The sequence below is a fragment of the Lepisosteus platostomus genome, chromosome 9 (assembly GCF_059453375.1).
Source record: "Lepisosteus platostomus isolate fLepPlt1 chromosome 9, fLepPlt1.hap1, whole genome shotgun sequence".
NCBI lineage: Eukaryota > Metazoa > Chordata > Actinopteri > Semionotiformes > Lepisosteidae > Lepisosteus > Lepisosteus platostomus.
The window spans coordinates 49764628-49787383 of record NC_142619.1 but is presented as its reverse complement, the minus strand read 5'-3'; the positions used below and the strand labels follow the sequence as shown (position 1 = coordinate 49787383).

The 22756-nt window shown below is 35.5% G+C and overlaps 1 protein-coding gene across 2 annotated transcripts in view; it reads left to right on the top strand.

Annotated features, from left to right (window-relative positions):
- Positions 1-1154: 1154 nt before the first annotated feature.
- chchd3a (coiled-coil-helix-coiled-coil-helix domain containing 3a) overlaps positions 1155-22756 on the top strand; it is a 115888-nt gene continuing 94286 nt past the window's right edge. Inside the window, exons 1-2 of one of the 2 annotated variants that reach the window (XM_088645403.1) lie at positions 1155-1413; positions 3582-3675. In XM_088645403.1, coding sequence (XP_088501529.1) covers positions 1333-1413; positions 3582-3675 — 175 coding nt within the window. In that variant the 5' untranslated portion in view covers positions 1155-1332. The remainder of the gene's footprint in view (positions 1414-3581; positions 3676-22756) is intronic. The other variant, XM_088645405.1, reaches the window with a different exon arrangement.

Here is a 22756-nt window from a genome sequence, read left to right as displayed (position 1 = left end):
TTGGGTTATTTTAAACTTGTAATTAATCACTCTATTTGGCTAACACATTTTTTCCTGCGACCGGGAAGGATAAACAGAGCTTAGAAAAAGTCTATATAAAGAAAACATTTTAGATACTGAAAACCTAACATATAGTCCTAAATCCGTTGCTTATCGGGATATACGCCGGCTCTTCTGCGATCCTGAATTGGATGAAGCGGTGGACGGACGTAATACTTGTCATCTCCCTGATAATATGACAGGAAAAAATACTAATGACTGCAGACATGATCCAGGATCCAATGCACAAACCTTGAAAAAGATATAGCTCATAGATCATGAAGCGAAGTCAAGATTTGTTTTTCCACAGCCATGTCTTTTCGAGTTGAGATTCTTTTCAACCTCAGCGCGATGAGAACAATAAATCACCATGTGCTTAGTGTTTATGGCAAGCAGATCTGAAATTTTAAAAAAAAACAAAGACGTATTTTTTCGCTAACTTACGACGACCCACGACTCGTGGACTGCAGTTAATGCTGAGATGTCCATAACGAAATAAATGATCAGAATGAACGTACGTTAAAAAATCGAAACATCTAGATTTAATTTATTTGCTTCTGACGGCTTCATATATGCGACATATTTTAAATTAAACTATTACTGATCACGTTTTAGTAACCGTAACCATACACATGCTTTTCTAGAAAGCCTTAGCAATTCCAAATTGTATTAATTACTTCTGCACAGACATTTGCATATTTAACGTTCGGTTGATACCTACGACTGGACCTCAACAAATTACTTAAAATCGGACGTCTGACACCTTGTAAAAAGATACTAAGTCTACTGCACCTCTCAGTTTAAAAAGAGAAGTACAAACGTTTACGGTCATACCGACACACCTGGGCTGCACTGAATAAAACTCCAACTCCCACAATGCACTGGGAGCGCGTTGCAAGCTGTTGCCTGTTCCGAAAATCATTTTGGCGTTTCCTTTCTCCGACAGTCCAAAGACCGTATCTTTTAACCTGTGTTTGAAGGAATGGTTATACTTTCCCAAAACTTTTCCCAGGGAAATAGTTGTATTCGTGTTGCCATGGCAACCATTAGCCAGTACACGAGTGCGTTGAAAGAAGACGATGACTCCCTCACCCAATCAGGGGCCTCTTTGTTCATGTGCCGCGCAGTGTGCTGTGGGCCGGCGGTGAGAGTGTGGTGCCGTGTCGTGTGGCCTTGCGAGAGGGACCTGGTAATACCGTTTTGTAGGCAAGAAAATCTTGTCTACTTTGTTGGGATTAATGACACCCCTTTTCAGCAGAGCATAGAAATCGTTTTCGCTGATTGCTGCCAGGTATGGGAGGCAACAGCAGCAGTCGCCGGGTCTCCTTTGAAGCAGATGAGAATGACAACATTACGGTGGTGAAGGGCATTAGGGTGAGTTAAGTCAATGGGACAGACGGGTCTCGGTGACCTTATGCTCGGAAGTTCTGTCGTGTATAGTTATTCATCGTCTTTATCATGCTCATTATAATTGACGGCCAAAGTTTCTAAAGTCCCCCATCACCTTTGGATGATTATTTTAAAACTTTAAAACACGTTGTGTCTTGGCGCTATTCCCGTCGAAAGCATTGTCAGTTCTTTACCTCAAAAGAAACGGAAGTTGTACATAAGGTTTGGATTATTAAGAAAGTCACTCGTTTCGTGACGTCTTTGACAGAAGTTTGCTGTATGGGGCAGTTGACATGGCTAATCAAATAAAACATAGAATCTTAAATGTGAATAATTCAGCGAAGCACACAATAATATGAATTAACTCCTCTCGTCTGGCCAAAAAAGTTAATGCAATTGATAGCTGAGACTTTGTCTGCACCTTGAGACAATATAAAAACACTATATTTTATTTTTAACCCTGTAAAAACGCATTTATATCCGAAAGTGTGTCCAGTGCACATCCAATACTGATTGTCATAGAAAATAAAACCCTGGGACATTTTTTTTACTAGGATATTATAAGTATAAATTTCAAAGTTTTTAAAAAAATACCATTCTGTGTTTCATTGAAATTGTCATTAAAACTATGAGCTTTTGGAAAAATGTACTTCAAATCGGTATGACAGTGTTGACTTCACATGAAGGTGACACTATCAGGTGACTTCATGGGAACACAGTAAATAGTAAATATTCCAGATCGTCACGTATGTCACTGGTAATTTGAAATTATGAAAATGAGATGGTCAAAAGAGGATATCAGACAATCACGTTAGTGTTACTTCTGTATTCGCACCTTATTATTGTTCAAAAGCTTCTTTAAACTTTTTTTTGAAGATGAAAAAAATGCAAAACTAGACATGAATCTTTAAATATGGATTAAAATAAGGATTGCATACCAAAGAATTGAATGCCTGTGATTTGACAATGCACTGGCCTTCTTTTCCATTTTAACTGAGTTTTTAATCCGATCCATTATGTTAACTGACCTCTACCTGAGTATTAGGACTCTTAAGAAGTTAGAGAGGGGGATGAATTAGTCTCAACTCTGAAGCAGTTTCCCACCACCATGTAAGTGTGTGAAATGTGACTAACTGAACTTCTGCAGAATACAGAATTTACTTTTTTGGTGGAAGTGGAAATTACATTATGTCCAGCACCTGCATCAGGAGACTGGACACCGTTAATTGGTAACCTTTTTAAAGTGTTCCCAGACAGGAGTAAGGCAGCAGCCACTTAACAAGCAGGTTGGGAAGAGAGTGCGATCAGAAGGTCCTGGTATGAATATGGAATCTTTTTTAAGAAACCAAACCAGAGGAAATAGGGATACAACTTATCCTGTCCAAATGTCGATACATTCTGAGCATTCCAGAACATATTGGTGTTATATATTGGAATGACAGTAAGTTTGTGCATTCTTTATCATTGATGTAATGAGCAGAAACTTGTTTTATCAAAATTAATCTAGGGATTTGGGCGAAGACAAATTAGCACTAACCCCATTTGCTTTTCTGTTCTCATTTTCCTTTCCCATTCAATGACCTGTAGCTTCTGAGTTTCAGAAGAGTGAAATTAATTTCTAAGTCATGTGTTGCACGTGTTAATGATTCAAAGAATAACAAGTTTCAAAGAATAACTTTGCCCAAAATAAAACACAGATGGGTGTTAGAATTAGATTATTATAGGAACAACATGTTGAGGAAAACAATTCTTTCCTTTCTGACACAGTGAATAATGTATTATCTGCCATGTCTACCTGCATACCTGTGAATCTTTCAACTATTCAGTTTTCCTTGTCACATTTTAAGTATCAAAACTCGGATGTTTTCCTGTTGTATGGAGTTCTAGATAGGAGCTTACTTTTGGACAAAAGTTCTTTCTAGGAACCCAAATTTCATTACACTAGCTTCAAGTATTTTTAGAAATACACTGAATGTACCTCAGGGGTATTTATTAGAGCTTTACAGCTTTCGAAATGATTCCATCCCTGTGCTGCTGGTCTTGAAAGTGCCACAATTTGGTGTTTGTTTTATTCACCACGTAGCACAGTATTTATTTTTGTTTAATGTAGTGCATATTGCTTTCCTTAACATCCATCTGTTGTCCTCCGACAGTTGTCTGAAAATGTCATCAATCGCATGAGAGACTCCTCTCCAGCCCCATCAAGGCCACCGCCACGAGTCTCTGAGTCCCCCATCGCCCCCGCAGGTGAGCCGAGCAGCTGTCAATTCAGCACCATTCTTCAGTCACTTTTCCAATTTACCCAGCCATAATTGAACTTCCCAGGCCGTAGTATTGTATTGTAACAGCTCTTTCATTTGCTTTTTCTCTGCTTGATTGTACATTGAGCATTGGCCCTTGCAGACATGATGACTTCTGTTAATTCCTCCTGTATGGTCGTTTGTTCATTTAGAAAGGATTTTAGGAGCAGCAGGTAATAGAGGCAAGGGTTATTTTTGCTGAAGTAAATATTACTCTGCAATGTAATTAAGAAAATTGGTATTGATGTATTTTTAATGGTTGCCCACATATTGTGATTAAGCCCCTTAAGAAATGCGTTTTCTTTTATGATGCCTTCAGGGCAAACCGAATGAGAACGTGTGATGTATCCCTCTGCACAGTTTGGCACATTTGCTAAATTTTGTATAATGTCATATTTGGTACATTCCATGTTGTTCTTTGATTGAATTCAAAATATTCTTTATTTAACATTGCACCCCCTGTAGTATCAGGTATTATCAGCATTTGGCCTTAGTAGGTTGTTTAAATGTTGCTGTGCCTTTGTCTTCTTTTTTGCCTTGATTAACATAATACACTTTTGTACACATAATACATTACTAAACTTCCTGTGGATAGAGGCGTGTTTAACTGACTGTTGAGATTACATAGTGTTTCTTACATTGTCAAAAACAAACATTTTTTTAAGTTAAGAGTAAAGAGACAAGTCTTCTAAATTCCTTTGTTTTTCCTTTCATTGTGTAGTTAAAAAATTAGTTGTGAGTCTGTACCACCTTTGAATCATCGTGTTATTTCTTTATATAGTTAGCTACTTTAAGAATCCCATAATAGCAGAACAAAGACATTTATTTTAATGAAAAAATGATTATACATTGCAAACAAACAAACTTATTTTACCATTTAGAATTACAAGACAAAATGTATTGGTAGATACATTTTTTTGTTTATTCTTAATTTAAAATGGTTTGGTTTCTTAGGCTTTTTTGGAAAAATGTAACTGAAATGCAGTTGTGAAAAGTGACTGAAAGGTTGAGTCTGACCTGGTTCATGTCATTAGCTGACTGTGAGCTGTACTGCCCAAGCAGTGGTGCACTCAGATAGCTCAGATGGGATTAGTCAGCCAAGGGTCTCTCTGCTTGCGATGAAACATCCACTCCTGTATGAAACCACAGCTTTCTGGGAGCCAGGAGGCTTGCAGTGACACAAGGGAGGGCCTCTTCACTCCTCCAGAAGGTGTAACTGAGCAGTGTGGAGCTTACAAAGTCTCAAAAACTACTAACTTTGATGGATCTGGAGGTCCTTAATGTGAATCGAAAAGTAAATAATTGGTAATTGCAAGTTGGGTGAAAATGAAATGAAGCCAAAAGCAATCTGTTACATAAATCTTCCAGTTTTGTGCAGTTTTGATAACTCATTTTTCTTATTAATGATAAGGGTTTATATGCTGTTTTTTATTAGTCTGTATGAACTCTGTTGCATCAATGTTTTATGTAGTAATTTGTCAATATGGGCTGTTGTATGAACTTGCTTCTCCAGTCCTACATTTAAGGTTACTCAGAGATGACATAAAAGTAATATTTAAGATACTTCAACATGGCTTTGTTGAAAAACATTCTTTCATGAACTCCTTGACAGTATATATTTCATTCGGGTTAGCTTAGCAATACGTTTCCCCTTTAGCAGCACCTAGTGCAATAGATTGCAAGAGGACTAGGATTTGATTTTCAGGATTTCTCTGTGGTGAATTCAGTTCAAGTCCTCAGCAAAGAATGTAAATGCTTCTGGACTATCTGAGATCAGCAGAGATTGCAGATCGAACTGAAGGCAGTGGAAGAACATGCTGCTTAAGGTTGGATCTTTGTATCTTCTCATTTGGAATGATGCAGAGGAATGGTTCAATGCTTGGTTTCTTATCTCTAGCAGTCCACTGGAAGGCAGGGTTGACATCAAAACATTGTTCAGCGGTCATGTTGAAAACTGTTTCGAATCAGGTTCATCAGGGTGACACATTTTTCATACAGAATGCACCCAAGGGTTCTTTTTTCCATTCATTGCTAGATGCTGTTCTGAGCTTTTGGAAGAAGTAGAATGTCTAATGTCCAAAACTCGACTGAAGATTTTCTTTGTCAGTAGTACCTTGCTATTATTATAAATCTTGAGGGTCTTTGCAGGCTTTTCTTTGATTTAGCTAAAGTTACCAATTTCTTCGGATTCTAATTAAATTTATGTTAGGCAAAAATAAAGCTGATTATCTGTGGTGTTTATATATGTTTTTTTTAATTTGTGAGTTTCAACATTGGACAGCCTTCTAGAATACCTGTACTGTGTTCATGCATGTTAGGCTATATTCATCACACCCATTAGGTTTTGAAGTTTTGAATTGTTATAAAGAGCGTCTAGAGGGGAACGTTTTTGATGTATGGGACTGTTTAATTGAACTAGAACCTTTTAGAAATAGTAAGCATAAGATTATGGAGAATTTTAAAATATAATTGTAGTTATTTGATTTCGTTGCTGCTGTGTGGTGTTGTAATTTTTAAAATGCTTATCTTCAGAAGGTCATATGGATACCTTCTGCATCACTTTTACTTAAGTCCACTTTGTATTCAGCAGTTCAGTTTCACTGTTTGTTTATGTAGGTTTCAATGTTCTGAAGCCCCAATCTGAATGATATGCAAGACAGCGAATGTTTTTCGTGCTCGGTGTCCCTTGGAACATGCATTGTGTGTATTAAAAGACAAGTTTCGGTACCCTCCCTCCACCTCAGAAGTGTTCTAACTGCTGACCCATGGATTGAGAACAGATGTCGCAGGATGAATTGCAATTTATGTCTGGAAAACTTATTTCAGGGGACAGTTGGATTAAACTGTCCTTCGGTTTTACGTCCCGTCCTTCGGATGAGACGTAAAACCGAGGTCCTGACTCTCTGTGGTCATTAAAAATCCCAGGGTGTTTCTCGAAAAGAGTAGGGGTGTAACCCCGGCATCCTGGCCAAATTTCCCCATCGGCTGTTATCAATCATGGCCTCCTAACAATCCCCCTCTGTGAATTGGCTTCATTACTCTGCTCTCCTCCCCACTGATAGCTGATGTGTGGTGAGCGTTCTGGCGCACTATGGCTGCCGTCGCATCATCCAGGTGGATGCTGCACATTGGTGGTGGTGGAGGGGAGTCCCCATTACCTGTAAAGCGCTTTGAGTGGAGTGTCCAGAAAAAGCGCTATATAAGTGTAAGCAATTATTATTATTATTATTATTATTATTATTATTATTATTATTATTATTATTATTATTATTATTAAATGTTACAATGGCAAGTGGAAGTTTTATACATAAAAGGGAGATTGGGAACAATTACATGTCCCTCAACATTTGTGAGAGGGTTAATTATTTACCTTTTAGAGTATAGGATTAATGCTGTGTGCTTACAGAGATCTAGAGTGCTCACTGCAGTGTACCATAGGTTTGTCCCCCAATGATTTTTATGATAAAGATGTTGATTTTGTAGTCTTTGTTGGATGTTTAAATGTTTCAACCAGCTGAAACATAGGGTTTATAGCATCAGGGTTCAGATGGATGGCCAATTGTGGTCTAGGAAAACATGTTTTTGTAATTGGTGTTTTTTGTTTCAATAATATGATAAACTACATAGAACAAAACAAAAAAGATGATGTAATCATTTTTGTTTTATTTAGGATTTTAAAATGTATTACTAAAACTTTAATTAGGATTAAGATCTTTAATACTTGAAGGGTATTGGATGTAAAGGATTAGGATATTTCTTTAGTCCAAATATTTAATATCTTGCCATTATATTAAAATGTTTTTCTTACAAAGTGTTTTAAAATCTGCACCACTCATGACCTGAATATATCTGAAGTCACATCACTTTTTTTCTTTTCAGTTTTGTATAGATTGTAATTAGTTGTTTTAATCCCCTGTCTAAATGGCACTGAACAATTCTGGTTTGTGTGTTTATAAAGATACCTGGATATGTGATTTTTTTCTTTTCTGCCGAGATTGAGCTGCAGTAGAGGATCTTGCTATAGAGGATCTCCTGAGCTGCAGCTGGAGCCTGCCAGTGGTTGAATTTAATTTGTTTTAGTTTTAAAATAACACTCTGTGCCATTTTTTGTTACACTTGAAAAGCAACATTAAATAATTGCTTTACATAATTGATCACTTGAAGAAACCTGAAATGACCTTTTTTTGATCCTCCTGCATCTGTTGTTCATTTTTGATTGAATGTTTGTCAAAAGAAATAATTCTGAGTACTTGTTATTCGCATTCACATTACAGTGACAAAAAAGGTCATTTCAAGGTTACTTTGAAAAAGACAGTGTAATATTTGACTGAGAGGTTCATTTCAAGATTGGGAGTTTGTGTAACTATTTTCATCCATGAAGAGAGACAATCATAGAACCAATTATATGGGTAGCTGTACTATGATGAGCAGTCTTTGCATGATTATTAAATCAGAGTTCATGTTTTCAGAAAGACAAATTACAGTAGTCCTTATTGTAGTTCTTTATCCACTATCATCAAATGTCTTCTCATACTCCAAGATTCACCTTAACTGTTGTAACAGCTTCATTATTTTTTACGTTTGTCTTGAGATTGTACCATAAGTATATATCTGTTTGGTATAAATATCTATTTTCAATTGATTTATATTGATGTAGTAAGTAAGCCACAAAGGTCTACTTGTATTTCAGTGACAGAGGTTTTTAAAAGTTTAATCACCATTTTAGTTTCAAGTATACCTGTTACAGAATCTTTATTTTGCCTTGACTTTAAACCTCATAAAACACTTATTTTGTGACTGAAATTGTTTTGAACAGTAGTAAATGAACTTTTACTCTGAGAATTAGTGAATATCACTTAGTGCAATGCTTTACTTAAATCTCCTCCCTTATCCACATTTGCATGCTAGGAAGAGAAATGCTCTTTTCTGGTATCTTTTGGTATGAGAATGGAAAGGATTCAAATCAAGTACTATGCTCTAAAACAATGCTGAGTTGTGACACTTTACTGTAGTGTAAAAGTGCTACAGAAACACAGTCCTCCAGAATTGCACTTTTACTAATTTAGGTATGTTTATATAGTTTTATAAGATCTAGGAGTGTTACATGGCAGTCAAAAATGTCTGTGATCTCATCTCTTCCCATGCAACAAAGTGATGGTTCCTAAAAAGTTATTTCTAACATTTTACTCCTATTTACTGGTGTGAAGGGCCAACATATAATAAGGTTAATTATCGTGTCCTGGAGTGTGCTGTGTTCTTTTAATAACATCTTAATTACTAATTGGTCTTCTGTAGTTGAGTTACATTTCTTGAGGTTCAGCAGGTGAAATCAAAACACTGAAGGAAAATGATGAATTGCATTTTATCTGATTGTAGTGTATTTTGAAAATTCATACCTTATTGAATGGAATCGCCTTACTTGCCAGATATTTTGCTAGGGTGACTTTGTTGACTTACATTTCCTTTCTGTGTAATTGCCAATAGATATTTCTACACTCTGGTTTTTAGAATGCTTCATCTGAAATTACAAATCCTTTCATCTTTCTCTACAGTACTCAGAGTTGTAATCATTCAACACACTGGCTTGGTGCACAGACCAATTTCTTTTAAATATCAAAAGATGACATTGTACTTGAAGGGTCCTTATAAAAATGAGTAGTCATGGTTCTGTTTCATCCCCGCATAGAAACAAGACAGTGCTGCATTAATAAGAAATAGTTATTGCTAATGAGGTTTGCATTAAGGATGATTTTTATTCAACAAGGAGTCTCCTTTTTGCAGCATAATTTAATGCACTGAGGAAGATTTAGTGGTCCAGATCTGCTTTCCATCACGTCAGCACAAAAGGAAGAGACAAGGTTTATTATCTCACACCTGCAGCTGCTGCCTTTAAACAAGTGTCACTGAAGCACTCAGTCAGCTGTCAGCCCAGACAGAGTGGGTTTTAGTTCTTTTACAAACCTTCCACTTTGCTGTCTATAGTGCTTCTTAAAAAAATCATAAAATGTTAAGCAGTGGATTAATGTTAAATATCAAACAGATAAATTAAGACTGCTATTAGGACACAGCATAGTTTTATTCATGTCCAGAATAACAAAATGGTTATTTAATAAATGAGACTACAACAGCACTTGTATTTGATCAAAATGCATGTTAGAGATAAAGCTATTGTCATAATCCTTTTCTTTCATTCTGTGACGGGTTGGTCCTTAGGGCAATCCACAGGTTTTATACAGTAGATAACCTTAAATCAATTTGTAAAGACATGATGCACATGTTTTAATCCATTAAAATATTTTTTGGTTTAATTAGTCATGAATGTCCAGCTGTGGTCCTTGAGAGTTCAAACAGCTGGGGTTTTGGAGTATATTATTATTCAATTTTTAAATTATATCATATTGTACTTTACATTAATGAATGAATTTTTTTATATATATATATAGTAAATACAATAAATCATGACATGATTTGAACCTTAATTACCACAATTGTTGTAGTAATTAATGACTCTTAATACTTCAGAAAGTTTCACTGGTCCATGACAATTTCATAATGCACTTCGAGGATACCTACAGTAGCTCGATGCAGTAATGACAAAGTATTTTAAAGATGGTTTGTGTTTAAAAAGTACTAGTTATTTAACACTTTATCTGATTGCAATGAGCTTATTAAAATAAGTGTTTATGAATGTCAGTGAATCAGAATGCTAGCATTAACTGTGACTGGCACTCGCAAAAGCAAACCTGTGATACTGTGCAGTGATTAAATAATGGTCAAGATGGAGAATTCTAAATCTTTCATTTATACCTTTATAAATATTCATCTGCAGGCTTTCAAAGAAAGGGATTGGAATTTGTCCTAATAAGTTGCCCAGAAATAATAGGAACATCCACACTTTCACAAAAATCCTGCTTTGTTTCATTTGAAGAATTTTCTATCTGGCAGCTATGATTTTTCCCAGTCTGTTAATTAAGAGTGAATATCAGCCATAGATCTTTCAATGCATCAAGGTTTTTGGATGACCAGTTTAATATAGTAAGCCGTAATGTAGACTTTATCCTTCCAGATCCCATAGGTTAATAGAAGTCCTGATAAGCAATATATTTCACTTAGATCTATTATCTCACTTTCTCATGCTCAGCCGAGATTGAGAGGAAAAAAGTAATTTGGAGACTGCAAGTAACTAATCTTTTAAGGCTTATGTGTCCTACTCAGCATTGACATTGGACCTGTTTGTAACCTCCAGTCTATAAATTGAAGTTCCTTAGTTGACTAGATGTAGGTCATACAAAAGTCCTTTGCATAATAAAGTAATACTTAACAATATCTCTGTGTGTAGATTGTGTGTAGAGGAACTGAAATACAAGTAAGTAATTATGCATTTAGGAAAATTGCATGCAATCTTATGCTTTTTCTAACCAATAATTTACAGTGAGTAAAATACACTTTTGAAAGGCGGGTATAAACTGAGCTGAAGCATCAATGAAAGTTATTCATTTTGATGTGGAAGAAGATTGGAGAGGAAGGGTACTCGGCAATGGCTTAATGCTTTGAATTACTTTTGTAAAAGCATTGAACTGTTGCCCATCAGTGATATTCTTGCCTACCTCATTATCTCAAATTGAGTCAATTTGGCTTTTTACGTAAAATAAGGTAAACATTCTTTCTACAGATAGACAAAATATATTTGCTTGGAACGAAAGGTGCTTGAATTGAAATGTGAAACAGCATAAATGTTTTTAAAGAAAGTTGATCTGTCATGCCTTCTATTTCTGTAAAGTTCAGCACCATTTCTTTTAGTTTGGCATAGAAAAATGAGCACCTGCATGTATGGCTGTCGAAAAAAAAAATTTTAAACACAGGTTTTACCTGTGTTGTGCTTTTTATAAGCCAAAAAACATAGTCTCAACACAGACTTTGCTGGAAATGGTCTATTTATATAACCCGTGATGCCACAGGGGGTGTTGTCGCAGAAGGAACATATTTTCTGTGGCAGATTTGTTAGGCATGTTTGCCTGTACTAAGATGGTGGAACAAAAATAACAGCACTCAAAATGGTAGCATTGCATAGTTACGGGAGCAGGGGACAGGCTTAATAAGGTGAAGACTGACTCAGTAGAGGAGAGACCTGCGAGAGAAGGTAGAGAAAGCTCACTATGCTGGAGCCTCTGTGCACTCTGTGAATAAACGGTTGTTTATATTGGTGAGCTAAGATTAGGGAAATACAGGATATGATGGGAGGAATAATACTGTATGTGGGGAGTAGCTATTTGCATGAAAAGCTGCCATTTTTATTAACTGCAGCCGGAAGCAAAGAAGAGAAATAAATTCCGCATAGAAACAAGCTGACGAAGAGAAGATAAATGGCATACAGACTGGGAGTGAAACAACTACTGATTTTTCAGCTGAAGAGGAGAGATGGCTCTGAACATAAGCTTGACCCAACATGGGGAGAAAAGGAGAAAGGCAAAACTTGAAAGATGAAGTAATTTGGAAAAACGTGAAGCAGATGAATTGGTTAAAAAAAATCATTTCTTTTTTATGTCTTTTGTTAAAGAAAATAACGACTCAGCATATTTATTTTTCTTGAGGAATGTAGTTGGGGCCCTGATATCAATATAGGAAAAACCTAACTTAGTCAATTGTTCCAAAAGGGAGTTTTGTTATAGTTTTTCATTTTATGTTTGCATTGTTTTTTTTTGAAAGATTAAAGACCAACACGATTTTACTTCAGTATTTTGATTGGGTATGTCTATACCTTGCGTTCCCCTATTTCAGTGCCCGTTGGAAGATCTTACCACCATGGCATCAAAAACTGCAGTATGTAAGGCAGTGGTTCACGACCTGCGGCCCGCCACACACAAAAGTGCAGCCCGCAACGTCCGACCCTTTTTTAATAAATTACATTTGATTGCAGCCGATTCCTTCGATAAAAAAATAATAAAAAATAGGTCGAACTTGCAGCCCCACGAGGAGTGTGTTCTATTCACGTAAAAAAACGTTTCTGAATAGATTCGCTGGTGAATTTTCCTTAATCTTTAATTTCATTAAAGTGCTGCACGTAGGCTATAACACGCGTCACTAGAACACACTTTCATTTTGCCTTCACCGGCGCGCCCAACATACGTCGGAGTGCAAAGAATAGCGCGCTCAAACCAGGGCCGCCTAGCCTAGAAGCCTGCTAGTTCGTATAAAAAAGAAAGAAAAAATTGATAAATTTGTTGTAAGGGGTGAAAAACGACATGGGCCAGAGGAAGAAAATCTCAATGAAACAAAGAAAATGAAACGTGCAAACAGAAAAAAGAGTCGAAGCATCAGCGATGAGGGCAGGAAAGTATTAGAAGAATGGAGGAGCAAATTTGCCACGATTGATAGAGATGGGCTGCCTTTCTGTTTGCTTTGTAGTAAAATTATTGGCGCTTGCAAAATGTACAACGTAAAAAGACACTTTGATACTATTCACAAGAATTTTGACAAGCAATACCCACCTGATTCTAGTGACAGTGTCCTAAAATAATTGATCTTGAAAAAACTGCTATTGCCGAGCTGAAACTCATGCAAGCTACTTTAAAAGAGTCCCAGGCGATGATGCTAGCTAGCCATGTTAAACAGTTCATGGCTACTTGCTAAACATGGCAAACCAATCAGTGCTGGTGAATATATATATATAGATAGAGGTTGGAAAGTCTATGGTGTAGTACACAAAGTTTCTTGAGAAATGGGAAGTTTCAGACAGAAGTCCTTCATCAGCTGTGCAACTTCAGAAGCACTTTGCTTATACATCTATACATACACATGGTTAATAGATATTATAATATTATATATTACTACTAATATAATTACTGTTGTATATTAATATATAATATTAATATTATAATATTGTCTGTTATATACATTATAATATTATAGTAGCTATTATGCATGCAGATAAGGTAGGCCTAGTAGTGATTAATATATGCGGCCTGCGAGATTTGCTTTTAGCCATGGTTGTGGCCCAGTTGATAAAAAGGTTGAGAACCACCAATGTAAGGTATGAGAGTAGAAGAGCCGAAATATATTAAATTAACTTTTATAGTGGTACCCTTCACAGGACTTACAATTCTAAGGCATTGTATCAAAGGAAAAGACTCACTGTGACCAATATAAAACAGGACACTCGCTAACCTAGGGTAGGCAGTGCTCTAGGTAGAAGCCTATGGTAGGTGAGCCCCAGGCTGGGCTGAGAGCTAAGAGCAGTTGCGTACTTAAATACTAACATTGTATTAAAAACAATGATAACCTTTAGGGTTTAACTCAAAAGATTTAAACTTCATTACTTAGTTTCAGGGCTTTTCAAGGGCTTTGCTCATTTTAACCACAGAAGGGAGAATGAGAGCTGCTGTTGGTTATATTGCTGAGAGAAAGTTTAAGTTCTCATTTTGAACATCTTGCACTATTCTTCTAGGAGTATGTTATCTTCAGCAGTAATGTCCAGTGCTGATTTCTCCAGTTTCACATTCAGTTCAATGTCTAATTGTTCAGTTTGTTGAACAACAACAGGTTTTAGTCATTGGCCTTCTTGTGTTCCATCTCGTAATGCAGTGACTTTGAGTTTTCTGTGGCTCAGATCCAGTTTCAGTCAGAAATTGATCATACGCATGCCAAGCACTTGTGACTTCTTAAATAGTGAAGTGGGGTAGCGAAGGGTCAGCGTTGTCCTGTTGCCAAATATAATTCTTCTGCCTGAGCTTGCTTTAATAATTTGCAAATAGTTGCAAAGAATTTGTTGCAGATAGACCTGTTGCAGTTGTGAACTGTTACAAAAGGTTGAAGGTGGTGGTAAAGTGTTAAATAAGTCTAATGGTTTTCTTTGAAAGGTAATTAGGTAAAGTTGTACATCGCCATTTGAAATTAACTTGTTACTAAGACTGTATGTTTTTATTTAGTTTTGTGTTCTAGTACTGACTAAAATAACTTAAAGTATTGAGAAATACTGTGCAATTATGAGTAAAGTGTCAGCAGTCTAAATTCCATTGTAAAACTGAACTGCATTTCAGCAAATACTGTAATTTGGGAGCACATTAATGTATAAAAAATCCCTATTGACATGCAGTTTTTCTAATTTGTAGTTTTTAATTCCACTTGTTAAAAGTTTGGTTTGGAGACTTCTGCAGTCTGCATTAATGTTAATTCTGTGGTTGTATAGTAGTGTAAGAAGACTATAGATTGTGTATTTTAAAATGTATTTATAAATGTATTCTTTCTATATATCTAAGGTCCCTTGTGTTTCCATTAGATTATCAGGGCTCCCAAATTTATTTCTAGCTTTCCGTTAGAAGTGCTGTGCTGTTGTCACAGAATTTGTTAGTCGTTAGTCATTCATTAACCAGTAATGAAGTTTTTGAAGAATGGAGAATTGTTTTTAAAAGCAATGTGCACTCTAATTATACTAGCCATTCAGAAACTAAGAAATGGAAGATACCATGTGATATTAATTAATAAAAAAATGATTAGTGCAATTTCCTTAAACAGTACAATAAAGAATGTGTTTTTTTGTATATGATCAGTGTCTGAACCAAGGTGATAGAGAGTGAAGCAGCTACTGGATCTCTGTTCTAGGTCCAGTCCACAGGCTCTGCTCTGACCTCGGAAGCAGCCAAAAGAACTGGCAAGCTTCTCTCTGACTCCCTCTCTCCCTGGATCCGGAGCTCAGCCAGCTCTACTGCACATGCCTTATATCTGCATTTTAATATCCATACTGATTCTTTGTCTATACATTTTTGCCACTTTTAGTGTCAGCTGTTTTTTGTCAGAAACTATAGGTCAAAATGTGGGAAAAAAAGTGGAAATAAGGCAAAAGCAAATGGTTGAACCAAACAAAAGTAACTTGATAACTTTACATTTCCTCTTCTTGCTCTCATTAACTGAGTGCATAAAATGTAAATGATACTCGTGAAGCATTTTTCATTTTTGTTTCAACGAGCTTAACAATTTTATATTTTTATTGGTTGTTTTTTAATTCTTAAAAAGGGCGAGTCTAGAAAATATTAAAATAAGAGGTATTCCTGTATTTACTACCTGACTCTCTCTTCACAAAATATAAAATTAGCTAATTTTGTGAGCTGCTAACATTTGAATCCTGAAATGTATGCCAGTGCACAGAAGGGAGAAATGGGATTGACCCGTTTTAGTGAGAAATCAGTGCAATATCTGGTTTATTCTGTTTATCAACTGTTATCTTTAATTCGTTTTATCAAATATCTATGTCCTGTTGATTCATAGAAAAACTACCTGGAATCTGTCCGCTTTGTTCGTTTCCTGCTGTTTGATTAAAGTGACATCAGTTCACCATGAAAACTTTTATCTACAGTAGCAATAGCACATAAACCAAGGATAGTGGTGTTGCAAATTTAGACCTGAGGAAAGGTCAGTACAAATGTGCAGTCATACAGTATATAAAGTACTAAGCAGAGGTTTTGTCTCGTGTTTATTTTTGATGAGTCTATAAAATTTAACCTCGTGGATTACGACTGTGCTATTACAACTCCCCAGAAAGTTGTAGGCCTTATATTTTCCAAAAGGCAAGCATCGCTCAGCCTAGTAAAATAATGAAGGATATAAAATGGCACTCAAAAGCATTCCCCTGTCAATTAAATCTTAAACTGAATTACCTGATACCCAATTATTTTTGTTCATAAGTTAAAATTCTCAATTTAGAATTTAAAAGTCTAAAAGAATTTGAGAACATAGAAGATTTCACCATTTTTGTTATAACTTTATGTTGTTGGTGGGTTTACTACATTTAGGTAATGATTTGACATTTTTAAACAGTAACACTTTTTCATTTTTATTTTAATGATAACACAAGGCATGGTAGTCATTTATTTTTGTTTTACCCAGTGAATTAAAATGAGCCTAAATGAGTGAGTAAACCCAAAAATCTGATTGTGCAAAGCATTATTGTTTATGGTTTAAGATAGGAGTGTCCTTCTGTATGCACTATGCAAACTGGCAAGACAAAAAAACCAAAATCGCTTATTCATGTTCCATTTAATACAAAACAGTAATATGTTACAATACACCCTGTTTAATTTGCAAATGCATTGCCAAAACTGGTATGTGAATTGGAAATTAACACTTAATATATATTTTAGGATATATATGAAAACTTATCTATCAGAAATATATACACATATACATGTATATTTTGGCCTTCTTTGGTCTGTGCATTTTTCTGTATTCTCCAATATAAAGATCTTTCACAGCACTGCCAAATTGTTAGATTTCATCTTTTTTTACTGAATGCAATTTAGAATCACTCATGTACAGCAAAGTGCAATGTGTAGTAAACTATAGTGGAGAAGACTCTCTTATTGTGTGAAAATGTCTGTTTCATGTTTTGGTTCCATTTTGGTCAGGGAAAATCTTTTTAAGTCTTAAAAACACAGATTTTTCCTGGTTGCAGTAATAAAATCATACCAGTTCATTACATTTGGATGCTTGAGGAAAGTAAAATTGTAACCCAGGAACTGGAAGCATTCACACTACAGAATCACATGCAGGGCAACAGAGCCTAATACTTTGTTAGAAGGTAGAATGTCCTGGGAATAGTCTGTAAATCCAGACATATCCTATCGGTAATTGGGGAATAGAGATTGTGAAAAGGTTCAAAGTGGCACTTTGGATTTTTTTATTTTTAACAAAACTAGAAATATTGCTTTAAATTTGGATAAAAGTAATTCATTAAGAAACTTTGAACTCTTCGTCTGTTATTTTGATTATCTTGCAGCCCATTTTAGAAAACTGAATGTCAACTGAGAAGGTTTTTAGTATTGAAAGTTGTTTGGAGTCATTAATAAAATGTTAAGTGATATTGCAGATATTTCCCATCTAGAGTCATAGGTTAATTAAAATTTTGATTAGGCATACTATTCATTTAGACCTATTATCCCACTATCGTATGCTCACCTGAGTTTTGAGAGCAAGAATGGAATTTAAAGACAGCAAGTAATTAAATCTGAAGAATCAAGTGTCCTACTTAAAGCTGACATTGGACTTGTCTGTGAGCTCCATCTTATGAAAGTCCCATTTAGTGAACGTAGGAATTTTAATAGCATATTTTTGTGATTATAAAAGTTATTTACATTTATTTAATGGTCATTAAAATCTGTTTGGTATGCATCTAGCATATAGCACAGAAAATGTGTAACAGCTGAGGAACAGAAAAAATAACGATTCCCTGTTAGATAGACCTGGCATTAAAATGGTTATAGTTAGTTTTACCTTTTCACTCTAAAATGTGAAAAACTTTGATGATTTTGCCATGTGAAATGATGGCTGAATTGATTTTTTGAAAAAAGTAATAGTATACACAATGTCATGTCTTCCTCTTTAATTTGCAAGCTGTTAGTGCTGACATTTTGTGTAGTAGGTGATAAATAGGAAGGAAACTACAGACAACTACATCTGAAAGCAGTCTTCAAAAATGCTCCACTGACATGTGAGGACCTAATCCTTTGTATGCTCTGATTGGCTACATAAATGTGAGTGAATTGATTTGACGCAAAAGCATCAAATCAAATGTTGCTAACCTGTAACCATACTTTCTTTTTACACATAACACAAGACATATTGATCTTGTAAGCAATGCAGCAAGTCCTCTTCTTTAAAAGGTACAGTCACCTATATGAGATGGGTTCTTCAGCCGGGTGATCTGCTGAAAGTGCAGAGAGCCGTGTCCTATTAATATTTAAGGCTTATTTGCTTAATTTCCTTGCTCAGACGGTTAATATATTGAGCATTATTTTAAATAGCCCAAATGCAAATATTAATACATACTCAATGAAGTTTTTTTGGAATTCAGTTTTTTGGACAGTACATGTAGACCACTGAAATTAAAAATAATGTATAGACAGTTCACTATGATTTATACCACTTTCAGAAAATAGAAGTTTCCAAAGCTTTCTAATTGTTGCACTGCTACATCTTTAGTTAATTTGTATGTGTTGCACTTCTTTTAAAATTACACTAATGCAGATAGGATAATTGATCTCAACAAATTGATCTTGAGCAAGAAGCGTAGCAGAACTAAACCTAAATGCCACAATTATAGATAGCCTGAAAAATAAACACCATTTCATACTTATTGGCTTACTGACTGATTCTTTCACTATCTGTGCATCTTAAATGAAAGATTATTGCACAGAAAAAAGATTGTATCCTGGAATTCCCCAAAAAACTTTATGCTGTGTATGTATAGTATAAAATGCATTGCAGCAAATGGGGCTATTCAACCTAGTAACAACGTTGCAGAAATGCACTATTTTAGTATGATAAAATAATAGTACAAAGTGCTCAACAAACATAGTTGAAGTTGTAAGTATATTCAGAATTCAATATGCAGAGTGAATTCTTTTTTAACTTAAAGTTGAACATTGTACTGAAAATTATTCTGTGGCAAATGGAAAGATGTAGCCTATCTTCTAATTATTTATGTTATCTGACTTAAATTTACACATTGTTAGTGAGGAAACTTGAATTCTGTCCTGAAAGTAGCATACATAGTCTTAAAGCACCCTTTTTAACCCCTTGTGTTGTAGTGCTCTGTTGTACAATTTTGAGAATTCAATGGTTTAATTAAATATCTCAAATAAAGAGTATATTACAGTCTAGTCAACAATAATGTTACATCTGATTAAACTTCTTTCATGATGGTATTTCTACTTTACAATAAAATAAATTTATTGTAGTTTCTATAAGTTGTTTTAGTTGTATCAAGGTGCAATATTCAGTTGTTACACAGTACATTAATACAGGCATTTTCTGTGGTTTCCAGTTTTGTTGAACCTCCCATTTAAGCAATGTTTCTAGTAAGAACATAAAAAGGAAGCAAATGAGGGACATTTTATTTCTTCCATAAAATGTGTTGACGAGGACATAAAAAACTCTACATAAGCACCCAGATCCTTTTCATATGCAATTTCCTGATTTCCCGAATCACCTATCCAATATTTATAACGCATGTTCCTGCTACCATTGTGGATCACTTTGCACTTATCAGTGTTAAATTTTCTTTACTGTGTGTCTGCCCACTAAAAGATTTTGTGTAAATCTCTTTGTATAGCTCCTGCCACCTGCCTGTGTTTGCCATATCCCCTATTTATGTGTAATATGAAATTTAGCTAGCTAACTTTATCTACGTCTATTTTTTATATTGAATAGAGTGCCCTCCAAATAATTGGGACAGCGAAGTCAGAACTATTATTTTGTTTCGTAAACAAGCTATTTGTATTTGCGCTAGAAGTATAATATAATTTTTTGGGGGGTATTTCCATGCATAGATTCATCACATCAGAACAGAAACATACTTTTTATCCAGTGATTTCAAAGGATCATAATACTAAATCATTCACTGAGTTCTTAGTTGCATATCCCTTCGAGGCAATAACAGCATGAAGTCTGCAATCCATGCTCGATGCTCTGCCAAGCCTTTGTTGGAGTCGTATTGAGCTCTTGCCCATGCATAGGGTGCTCCAACTACAAGTTTATCATGTAAAAAAGCCTGCTCAGTTAGATTTAAATCTGGAGGTCGACTCGGTCAGTCTTAAGGTTCTTCACGTTTTTTTTCTTAAGAAGGACAACTTGGTTGCATTGGGGATATATTTTCGGTCTTTGTCAGGCTGCATGGCAATCTTGTCTTCATCTACACAAGCAAGTGAAGTGATTCTGTAAATGACAGCTTTACTGATGGGTTACAGCATCAATAAAAATAGTTAATTCTATCGATGGCCATGCATATTAAACAAAAAATACAATTTGGATTCAGTACTTTTCACAGCACTATAGGTCAGAAAGAGAACTGGTCTTAATACAGTCCTGTTGCACACGACGTCTTACATCTGCCCCTTCAGATGGTTTCTCTTAAAAGAGTATGCACTGTTTTCTGTTTGATAACTAATGCTTGCTCCATGTGTGTGCATTTACCTTTGAATTTGAAAATCAAACTTTTAGAAGGAACATTATCAGAAGCAGTCTGGAAGTCTAAATATGTCACACTTTAGTTTTATCTACTATCCTTATTACGTTTTCAGAAGTTCAAGAAAGTTAAACAGTACCTTCCTTTATCTAAATCTCTGTTAGCTGCTTCTTAAAATTACATTGTTTTCTAACCATTATTTTAATTTAGCTCTATATATAATTGGCACAACTTTATTTGTAACAGAAAAACAGACTGTTAATACAAATATGTTTCCTGGTTCTGTTCTGTCACCCTTTTCCTGAATCTACAATTCTTAAATCTGCTCCTGTTCTGTGTGAGAGCTGAACTGTACTAGGGGTCTACGAATAACATCTCTCATTTCTGTGAGAATGATTGAGAAAAGACCATGGGGATATTTATTGGTTTTTAATTTTTTTTAATGCTGTGATTAAAAGAAATTGTGTTTTTCTGGTAATTTATTGAATTTTTTAGCCACCATAGAAACTTTGTGTGAGTTGTTAAAATTACCCGATATAGTTTTGTTCTCCAATTTGGGCCATGTTATTAATGTTTTCTAGTGTAAAACCTATGTGAATTATTTACTTAGCATCTATACTGTACATTTACCACCTTCTATTATTAATTTACTACTGTCTTATAAACTATTTAGTCTAGGTTTTGCAGTTCTTTTATTGTACTGGAAAAATGTTTTGTAATATTCTGTGCCTCAATATTATAATGCCTTCTGATTCCCTATAAATCTAATCCCCTATTCTCTGCACCTGTTGTTTACTGTAGATTGTGTTAAATTTCTGTTTTTTCTTGTTTTCATGTGGCATCAGTAGAATTCCTTTGAAGACAACCATAGGTGGTCTGCTCCTTAGTTTTCAAGCTAAAACTCAAATTGTCCTGCAGTCTTCAGCCTACCGTTCTATGTGATTTGTTCTAGTGTTGACCATGACACCTGAATCCACCCTGGCTCTGGTCAGAAATATTAAATTCCCGTTATTTAATGATATGCCGATTCATTACCCTAACTATAAGACATGTTTTGACTAATATGTGAGCCAAATGTTTATGAACAATTCAGTAGCTATGTGTGCAAAATGAAAATTGTATGAAAAATAAATGGTGTTACACAAGCCTGTATTATATGGAAAATGACCTTATAATAAAAACCTTTAATCTTCTATAATACTATAACACGGTATTTTTCAAATATGATTACATATAGCTGTATACTTGCGTCTCATGAAAACGTTTGCTCCCAAAAAGACAAAAAATATGACAGCAGACGAAATTGCTCCTTGGCTGCTTACAGGCAGCCAGAAACCCAGGACAAAATGTATATTTTGCCTACAGAAACATACATGCAATACAATACAAACATACAATAGTGCATTTTCTCATGAAAAAATGGCCATGAAGTAAATGAAGCTCATCTGTCATGGGCGGAGCGGTGGCTCTGTGGCTCAGGACCTGCGCTGGAAGGTTGCCGGTTCAAATCCTGCGGCAGGCAGAGGAATCCTACTCCGTTGGGCCCCTGAGCAAAGCCCTTAACCCCAACTGCTCCAGGGGTGCCGTATAAATGGCTGACCCTGCGCTCTTACCCCAAGCTTCTCTCCCTGTCTATGTGTCTGTGTGTCTCATGGAGAGCAAGCTGGGGTATGCGAAAAGATAATTCCTAATGCAATAAATTGTAAAGGGTTAATAAAGTGATAAGTAAATCTGAAAGTGGATCAAATATTCTGTTCTGCCCTGCCAAATTAGATCTCAACCAAATCCATTTGAAACTTTTTTTTAATTCTTAAACTTAGGTCCTGCCAGGAAGATAATCAGAGAAACGTCCAGCATTGAATCTCTACCAGCAATTTCTGTACTGTCATATACACATTAGATTTTATAAAGGTAAAAAAGATCTGTAAAAGTCTTCTTAAATATGGTGATTTTTTGTGCATGACAAATATATTCTTCATCGCCCCATCAAAATAATGTTGCCTGGAGTGCAATTCCTGTGTGCTGTCTCACTAACTGCTCAGCAGCTTCCTGCCGGCACCTCTGGCTTGACAGT